This window comes from Morone saxatilis, unplaced genomic scaffold, assembly GCF_004916995.1.
Source record: "Morone saxatilis isolate NCDOM2014 unplaced genomic scaffold, NCSU_SB_2.0 Contig1, whole genome shotgun sequence".
NCBI classification, from domain to species: domain Eukaryota; kingdom Metazoa; phylum Chordata; class Actinopteri; family Moronidae; genus Morone; species Morone saxatilis.
Window position 1 is genome coordinate 9,533,751 of NW_023339651.1, and position 8,797 is coordinate 9,542,547.

General features: G+C 40.7%; 1 protein-coding gene across 1 annotated transcript in view; it reads left to right on the plus strand.

Annotated features, from left to right (window-relative positions):
• Positions 1 to 230: 230 nt before the first annotated feature.
• The window catches only part of aclyb (ATP citrate lyase b), a 15,313-nt gene continuing 6,746 nt past the window's right edge, over positions 231 to 8,797 (plus strand). Inside the window, exons 1-14 of the mRNA XM_035663063.1 lie at positions 231 to 389; positions 867 to 989; positions 2,099 to 2,161; positions 2,513 to 2,703; positions 3,552 to 3,631; positions 3,871 to 4,001; positions 4,433 to 4,551; positions 4,757 to 4,893; positions 5,076 to 5,137; positions 5,422 to 5,539; positions 5,771 to 5,925; positions 6,380 to 6,473; positions 6,715 to 6,771; positions 7,383 to 7,412. Of these exons, the coding sequence (XP_035518956.1) occupies positions 231 to 389; positions 867 to 989; positions 2,099 to 2,161; positions 2,513 to 2,703; positions 3,552 to 3,631; positions 3,871 to 4,001; positions 4,433 to 4,551; positions 4,757 to 4,893; positions 5,076 to 5,137; positions 5,422 to 5,539; positions 5,771 to 5,925; positions 6,380 to 6,473; positions 6,715 to 6,771; positions 7,383 to 7,412 (1,519 nt within the window). The remainder of the gene's footprint in view (positions 390 to 866; positions 990 to 2,098; positions 2,162 to 2,512; positions 2,704 to 3,551; positions 3,632 to 3,870; positions 4,002 to 4,432; positions 4,552 to 4,756; positions 4,894 to 5,075; positions 5,138 to 5,421; positions 5,540 to 5,770; positions 5,926 to 6,379; positions 6,474 to 6,714; positions 6,772 to 7,382; positions 7,413 to 8,797) is intronic.

Here is an 8,797-nt window from a genome sequence, read left to right on the forward strand (position 1 = left end):
AGGCCACTCAGCTTGCCCCATAGATTAAGGCTAGTAAATCTGACTTTTCAAAGCATTATCGTGTGACTTTCGACAGGCATGTAACTCCAATGAATGTCAAAAAAATCGGAATTGACTTGACCTGTAGTCTCTAGTTTGCCTTGTTTGTTTTAGCCACATGATGTTGCTGCAGCCATTAAATTAACGGCTGGCCTCCCTTTCCTAAAGGTCTTGTGCGATCCAGCGCTGCCATGTCGGCGAAAGCCATCTCAGAGCAGACAGGAAAAGAGTTCTTGTATAAGCATGTCTGCACCTCAGCGGCCGTGCAGAACCGCTTCCGCTACGCCAGCGTCACCGCTGAGACCGACTGGGACCGCCTCACTCAGGACCATCCGTGGCTGCTAACAGAGGTAAGGAGATATTGAAATCATGAGGCTAATTACACACTGCATGTCACTGAAACTCCTTCCACACGACTTGCAGGACATCATGTCATTACCGTCACAGCAGCATGTGACTGTGCATTTAGATGCATTGACGGACTGTTAGGATTTTGTGTGTACTCGTGAACGTTTTTAAAGAAATGAGTGCTTGCTAGCAAGGGCAAATTCTTCAACTTATAATGTATGACAAGTAACTCCTTACAACCTGGCACAACTGAAAGTTGGCCTGAGTGATCTCCGTCATATAAGAAGATGGTTTAAGTAGGACATTGGACTAATATTATATTATAAGATAAGATAAGTCATTCATAATGGTGGAAAGTATGTGATACCTGTATCATATTTTAGCCTGGTATCCGTTTTGTTTGTCACACCAGTATTGAAGCGACTCTGTGACTTTGTGTAATATGTGTCTGATTTGTCTTTCACTTGCTTCTACTGTAGAGGCTGGTGGTAAAGCCAGATCAACTAATCAAGCGACGTGGGAAGCTCGGGCTGGTGGGCATCAACCTGGACCTGGAGGGTGTCCGGGAGTGGCTCAGCGGCCACCTCATGAGAGAGACCACAGTAAGTTGACTGTAATCTGTCTGTCTTAGTGAGCGTTTAGACCAAAAGAAGCCCAGCATTACCTTTCAGACATATGAAGTATGATCCGTATTATCAGACACCAAAACATGTCACAGTTGTTTGTAAAGCCATGAGGAAGGATTCTCTTCTTCTCAAGAAAGTTATAAAGTAATTTACCAGAAATATGTACTTGCAGTCAGACAAAAGCTGGTTCAGCTTCTTTTTTTTTTTTTGCCGGGTGACCCTGCATTTATTTGCCCTCTACGTTTCCTCCCCGTTGTATCAGTGGAGTGATGCCATTTAAATGCACTGCATTTTTTCACGCAGGTCTGAATGCAGTCTTTACTGGTCACTTAGCTGTCTTGTTGTCCAGACAAAGAACAGCCAGTCTTATAATGGATTCACTTTCAAAATGACATAATTTCATTTGCTCAGAATCTGCTCAGATAAATATTCAGTAGTTACTTTTCCAGTTTACCATTTCACCAATAACTTTATTTTTATTCTTGGATAGAGCTAGATTTACCACATGGTCCCTGCTTCTCATTCTGACTAATTAGGTCGTAAATGAAGATAATGCAGCCTAACAGTGTTAACCATGTAGTAAATCACATGACTGCCACATTGTGTTTTGCATGACATCTGAAGAGACTGTAAGCTATAGTCAGTAGTCCCAGCATATGGACCTGATGTGTAGAAGGTTCCTGTTTCCAGTGCCAGAGGCCATTGACTTATGTTTAGATCAGCCAGGTCAGAGGTTATGTAATGCAGTAGAGGAGGGTGGTCTATTCTGGTCCACTGTACATACATGCTATACTCAGATCCAGCTGAGCTTATTCATACAGCCATTCTACTGTGTGTGCTTTCCCCTTAATAAATGATGGTATGTGCACATATAATAACTCCTATGAACAAAACTGGGTGTGTAAAGATGACAAGACATTGTAAACTAAACCCGGGACCTCTCTTCTACTTACAGTCCTCCTTTATTTAAATTTGCCTACAGGAAAATGCGTTGAGTGGGGGGGGGATTCATTCACATTTAAGTCTATAACTAGGTTAGACTAACATGCTTGTGGGTTGTGACATGAAATATTTATCTTAAATAGGTGGGAAAGGCGAAGGGTGTGCTGAAGAACTTCCTCATTGAGCCTTTTGTTCCACACACACAGGTAATGTATATGATTTTCTTGTTTGGTCATTCCACATCCTGTTCCTTATGTTTGAAAGCCACATACAATCTCACTAGCCAAGGAAACAATTATTAACCCTCTCAGCAGGACAATGAGGGCTAGAATAGTTTGTGTGTTCTGTATTTAGGTCAGTGTGCATGTGATTAGTTGATTTCTTCAGTTTCGGGAAGGTCAGTTTTGTCAAAACAGGGAACTGTGGAACTTCAAGTCTGTTGTTGAAAGACCTTGTCAGCCTTTTGTAAATAAGTGAGAATGCACACTCTGCTGTTTGCAAACTAAATACGTAATAATGTTTGTGTATCCTTGTTTGACCTCTACTGGTCCACCCAGGAGGAGGAGTTTTATGTGTGTATTTATGCCACGCGGGAGGGCGACCATGTGCTCTTCCACCATGAGGGAGGAGTGGAGGTGGGCGATGTGGACGCCAAGGCCCAGAGGCTGATGGTTGCAGTGGATGACAAGCTGAGTGAGGACCAAGTCACAGAGCAGCTCCTCACACAAGTTCCTGATGATAAGAAAGAGTACGCACACATCATTTTTTATTTATTTATTTAGTTTTATGGACTAGATCTACAGCAGTTAAACAAACTTAGTGAAAATAAGACAAGATGTATCTGAATGTTAAAATACAATAGTAAAGTATCAATATAGTATCAATAGATATCACAGTTTATGAGACAGACTGATTCTGAGTCTCTCTAATGGGGGAAAAAAAAAGTATACAGTATCTGAAACACTGAATCATCAAACCCAACTAGGAGGTCATCATGTATCCTTTAGGTAGGGGACACGTATTGAAGGGCACCTTGTGATGTGATACTATAGCAATTATGGGATTCCAGTTTGATATATATATTACAATTCTGTGTTTATGGGATACTTTTACTGCACAAAGAGTTGATACTTTCCATGCTCTGCTGATTCAACTTTACCTCACACAGACTTTGATAAGAAGGGCTCCCCCTCATGTGTTTAGCCAGTTTTTGCCACCGACACAATACACTGATAACCAGCCATGTTTTTAAATCCTGATATTTAGTTATTCTCCCACAAAGTGCTGTCTGTTTGTTACAGTTTGTTCAGCATAGTTCCTGTGTTGTTTTTGCCATTGTGTGACCTTGAGCAAAGTGTTTTTAGTTGGATTATTACCACCTTTTCCAAATACCATCCCCAGTGTTTAGAGAACGTACTTGTCTCTCTTTTATGCAGTACAATTGTTTGTGTTTAGGACTAGTTTCTCAAAAGCTCTGCCCTTGGTCATTGCTGCACTGTCTAAACGGCAGCATTTAGGATAATTGTTTGTATTATTTTATGTTGTTTTGAGTATATGATGATTTTAATCTATTTTTTGTTTGTTTTCTTCTTTAAGAGTCCTTGCCAGTTTTATAGTGGGCCTCTTCAACTTATATGAGGACCTCTACTTCACCTACCTTGAGATCAACCCTCTTGGTATGTTTTTCTTTACATGCATATCTATATTCATTCCTACTTTAGGACTCTCAGAAACAATATACACTGTTCTTACTGTAACCACTCCATTTGTGCATTAGCAAATCAAGAGAATGAATTAAGTAGTTTTTGGGGATTCATTATTAATTTATAGTTAGTGACTAATTGCACATTAATGATCAAATTTACCACTCATACTGTTCTGCAACATCTTCAACAACTTTTATTCTCTTAACCAGTCGTCACCCAAGATGGAGTGTACGTCCTCGACATGGCAGCCAAGATTGATGCCACAGCAGATTACATCTGCAAGGCTAAATGGGGTGAGGTGGAGTTTCCACCACCCTTTGGCAGAGAAGCATATCCAGAGGTAAGATCTGAAGGACAATAAAGCAGGTTTTATGGATGTGTGTACTAAGACCAATTGGGTTATGATACTGCAGCGTTTTTAAGTAAATGGGTCTTTGGGTCACAGTTTCATCATAGGAGATCTACAACTTCAGTGTTTTAGGGGAGTTACTTTTGTTTCTTTCGCATCTGCGCACCTTCAGTTACATTCAGTCATTTCATCTTCAGGTATTTTAAAAATGTGTTATTTTTGCCTCTGAGAGCAAATATACCAAATGTAGTCCCAGCCAAAGCTTTCAAACGTCATCCTTAATCTTGCATGTACTTACACTGACGTTAGTCAGCAACTGAAGTGCACAAGTAGCTTGAATCTCAGCTTATACCTGCATCCTTGGCCTTGGTACACTAATTGACCATAATGTTTTGCCACTATATGATTTTCTTTCATTGTAGGAGGCATACATAGCTGATCTGGATGCAAAGAGTGGTGCCAGTCTGAAGCTGACCCTGCTGAACCCTCGTGGCAGGATCTGGACCATGGTAGCTGGAGGAGGTGCTTCAGTAGTGTACAGGTACTCCTTTTGTTTAAAATGGTTAATATGAAGCCTTTTTAGCTGACAGAAGCTGTTCAAAGTGATTTGGTGAATGAAAGGTAGACTATCTCTGTGCTACTTGCCTGGCTCTGCTATGCCTTCAAATATAAAAGTTTGTTACACTTTGACTAACCAACTAGAATCAGGACACAGTACTTAACAGTCCATCTTCTGTCTTCTTTAGCGACACCATCTGTGACCTGGGAGGGGTGGATGAACTGGCCAACTATGGCGAGTACTCTGGTGCACCTAGTGAACAGCAGACCTATGACTACGCTAAAACCATCCTTTCTCTTATGACCCGGGAGAAACATTCTCAAGGTGAGCACAGCCAACTGTTTATTAGGATGTGTTTTCCCAAACGGGGTCAAATAAGTAGGCCAAAGGTAAAAGTGGGTGGAGGGAGTTACCAGTACAAACATGAGTACCGAACTATGTTACTGGGGTGTCAAATTTCAGTCATGAACATGTTCTTAACATGTCTCCTCTCTCGTCTGCTGCAGGGAAAGTGCTGATCATCGGAGGAAGTATCGCCAACTTCACCAATGTAGCAGCCACATTCAAGGTGAAACACGTCTTTATCTGAAACACCTTGAAAAGTAAACTGTCAACTCTTAAGTGTTATCACAAGCCTTCATAGTGTGATTAAGTGAAATGTGTATAAATGAATTTAGAAAAACTAACTCCACCATAATATTTCGTTCTTTCTAAAGCTATTGAAGCATCTTGCTTTTTGATATGGACTTTCTCATTTCTCTGCCAGTCAGTAAGGCTGACATGCTTATGCAGGCATTGGAAGAATCCAGGGTCTGTGATCCACAGAGCTGACCTCTCTGTGTCTCTCCTCAGGGCATTGTCAGGGCCATCAAAGACTACCAAGGTCCTCTCAAAGAGCATGAAGTCACCATCTTTGTTCGACGTGGTGGGCCCAACTACCAGGAGGGGCTGAGGGTGATGGGGGAAGTAGGTAAGTCGGATGAAGGTCATGGGAAATACTGAGAACAAGGAATTGGTTATGACTGTAGTATGCAATTTGTTATTTAGAAGTACTTGGTGTCAAGCAATTTTCAGATATGTTATTGGACTACACAAGGTCAGAAAGAAGGGAAATTAATGTTTTTGAATGCATGCCTAGGTGATAAGAGGGCATGGATGCCAGTTAAACTTTTTTTTTGTTTAATTGTTTTTCTTTTTGTAGGGAAGACCACAGGTATTCCTATCCATGTGTTTGGGACGGAGACCCATATGACAGCCATTGTAGGAATGGCTCTGGGCCACCGGCCAATCCCTAACCAGCCCCCGATGGACGCACATACCGCCAACTTCCTCCTCAATGCCAGCAACAGTGCAATGGTATTTTCATTCAATAACAACACACACTGAGGGAAATTAGGATGGTCTGCAGGTCGTTTGATGTTGTATGACTTGAGAAAGGCACCACATTTCCATGTGCTAATTGTCCAGTGAGTTTAATGGACATTTATATTGTCTTTATATAAATCCACTTAAGGGCATTCACTTACATGTTCAAATGCTATTTAAGCTTTGAAAACTTTGGACTTTGGAACTGGTGTGAGTAGGTCTATTGTATATTGTTACATGATGTTCTTGTCATGTAGTCGGTGTGCTCCTCAGCCTCTTTGTGTTAGCTGTGGTTGTCAGTGTCAGCTAGATGTCATTTGGTGCTGTGTTTTCTTTGAAAATCAAAGGTTATATATCACAATTTCATAAATAATTGATGATGGGAAATTGTTTCTCCTTGGAAGCTTCTGTAAGTGTGTATGTCGATCTCCATTTTCTGTACCAGACTCCAGCTACAACAAGGACAGCTTCTTTCTCTGAACCAAGGACTTCTAATGATGTCACCCCAGCCAAAAAGTCTAAAGCAGGTCTTCCAGCAGGTAACTAACACAGTCGCGCTCACCTCTCCACAGCTTCTTATCAGCAAGACTCCATATGTACTCATACACGTCTGCCTTTTCATTTCTTTTATCCTTGCGCCCTGAATTTCTCTCTTCCTTCCTGCAAATGCCTTCACTGCGATTCTGCATTTTAATTTTCTTTCTATTTCTCCCTCCTCTTGTTTTGCTGCACAAACCTTGTCCACTCACTTCCATCTTCTTTCATGCTTGTTTCTCTAAGACTGTCTTCATTCTATACTGTGGCCTCTGAAGAATGTGGTCACAGGCGATTGGAAAGGTAAGTGATAGGTGTGCCATGTCTACACTGCGTTCGGCTGCCCACTCTACTGGTTTGCCCCCATTTCTTCTTAGCCCTCACCCTCCTCATCTTGGTAGAAAGGAGTGTTTCTGTGTGTGACACATACATGTTTGCATTTCCAGTAGTTCAGTAGTATATTCTTCAGCAATACAATTTTTGTATATTTTTTAGAATAAGTCATCCTTTGGAATAGATAAAAACTGTAGAAATAAGTGTAGATCATTCACAAAGAACAGAGATCCTTGGAAGGGATTTTTCTTCTTTAGACTGACTTGTGTGTTGTTGTGTACCCCACACTTATTGTGTTAGAAGTCAAATTTTCAGCACAGGTTATATTGAAATGAGATTACAATTGTGGCTAGATTATACTTCTGAGATCGCTTTTCACAGCAGCACAGTAAAGTCTGTAGTGGCTTAGCTTTGCATGGTCTTTCCTCTGGCGTGCTATTCAAGGAGTGTTTAAGAGACAACACAGTTTTTACAAATACACTGAAGTCTGTTTGATGAATAAGCTGAAGATGCACTCATTCTTTTCTCTTTTTTTGTGCTCATTTTGTCGTATTTTGTGTTCCCGTCCCGTGGGGTCACAGAAGCGCAAGCCTCTTCAGGCTGCAGCGGAGGTATGGGAGGGTGTCAAAAAACCCGTCTTCCTGCCCTCTCCGCTCTCTGTTCACTTCCCCCTGCCTTCCCATTTTGCCTTCCCAGTCTGCCCTTCTTTTTCACATTCTTATGGTGGCTTACTCATTTTAAGAGTTACTGTTTTACATCTCTGAACTTAAATATGTGGATCAATCATTTACATCCAAATTGACATTGTTGAATGATCTGGAATTTGTCTGGTATGACAACCATGGCAGACGTTTCTTTAATATTAAACCATGACCCACCAAACCCGAAAGAAATTAATCATTTCAACATTTGTGCTTTCCCTTCAAGACCAACTTCATCCTAAAACCAGGGTATCTGCAGGTCTTCAAATGTTTTAAGAAGCACTTAATTCAGTTTTTTGCCTGCTGTAGGCAGTAATGTTATGTTTTTGTATCTGATTGTGGGCGTGGGGTTGTGAAACTGTAAGCCCATTAACTAAAACTGGGATTGTTGCGACAGAGGTTTTTTCAGTCCTTTTTTTGTGGAGCTTCTTCAGCACCATCAGACCTGCAGCAAACATTGTCACTATGAATTAATCATTTAACATCCAAGTCGCATTATATCAGTGTTATACACTTGTGCACAAATTTGATAGAATAATAATAAATAATTCTAGGCAGTCTCATTCCTGTTGGATTTTATTCACACAGGTATTAAATTGCATTCTGTGTGTTACATGGTGAAACCTGCAGAAACCCTGTAAAATATTTACTTGTCACTCTACAGCCCTCAGTTAAAGAGGCAGTGATAGTGCTGGACACTTGATAGCTTTCTTTGGATCAGATCAGAAGGCAGTGAGCCTGGACAAAGAAGAGACATGGGAGGAATAGAACAAATGTGTGTGGCAAGATGGTGAACTTAACAGCAAATGCTTCAAACCCCATTTTAAACTAACAATGACATTCTGCCTTCAAATGATCTGTTGCAGAGTTTTTACTATGCTTCAGCTCAGTCTGGACAGAGACTTTTTTTCTTGCACTACTGCGGGGTTGCTGTGGTATCTGGGACTCGCCTTGAAATGTATTAATTAAATTACTAGTAGACAGCTGTAATCACACAGCATACCTTAGACAAGCTTACGTGGTGTTCTCGCTTGGTAAAGGGCAAGTGGGGTAATGTCTCTTAAGAGCACACAGCAGCTTTTACAAACTTACAGTAGAAAAAGTTTCTTGAAAAACTATTTTCATTTAAAAACAATGGAAGTAAAACCAAAAAAATTTAATTGGTCTGAAAAAATTGTAAGAATACATTGGCAAATAAGTTCCTTTATGGTCAAAACAAGTTGTCAGGTCTCTGTCTGAGACAATGCAACTGCATAGGCCTTGTGCAGAACTTAAGATAAGATAAGAAAACCTTT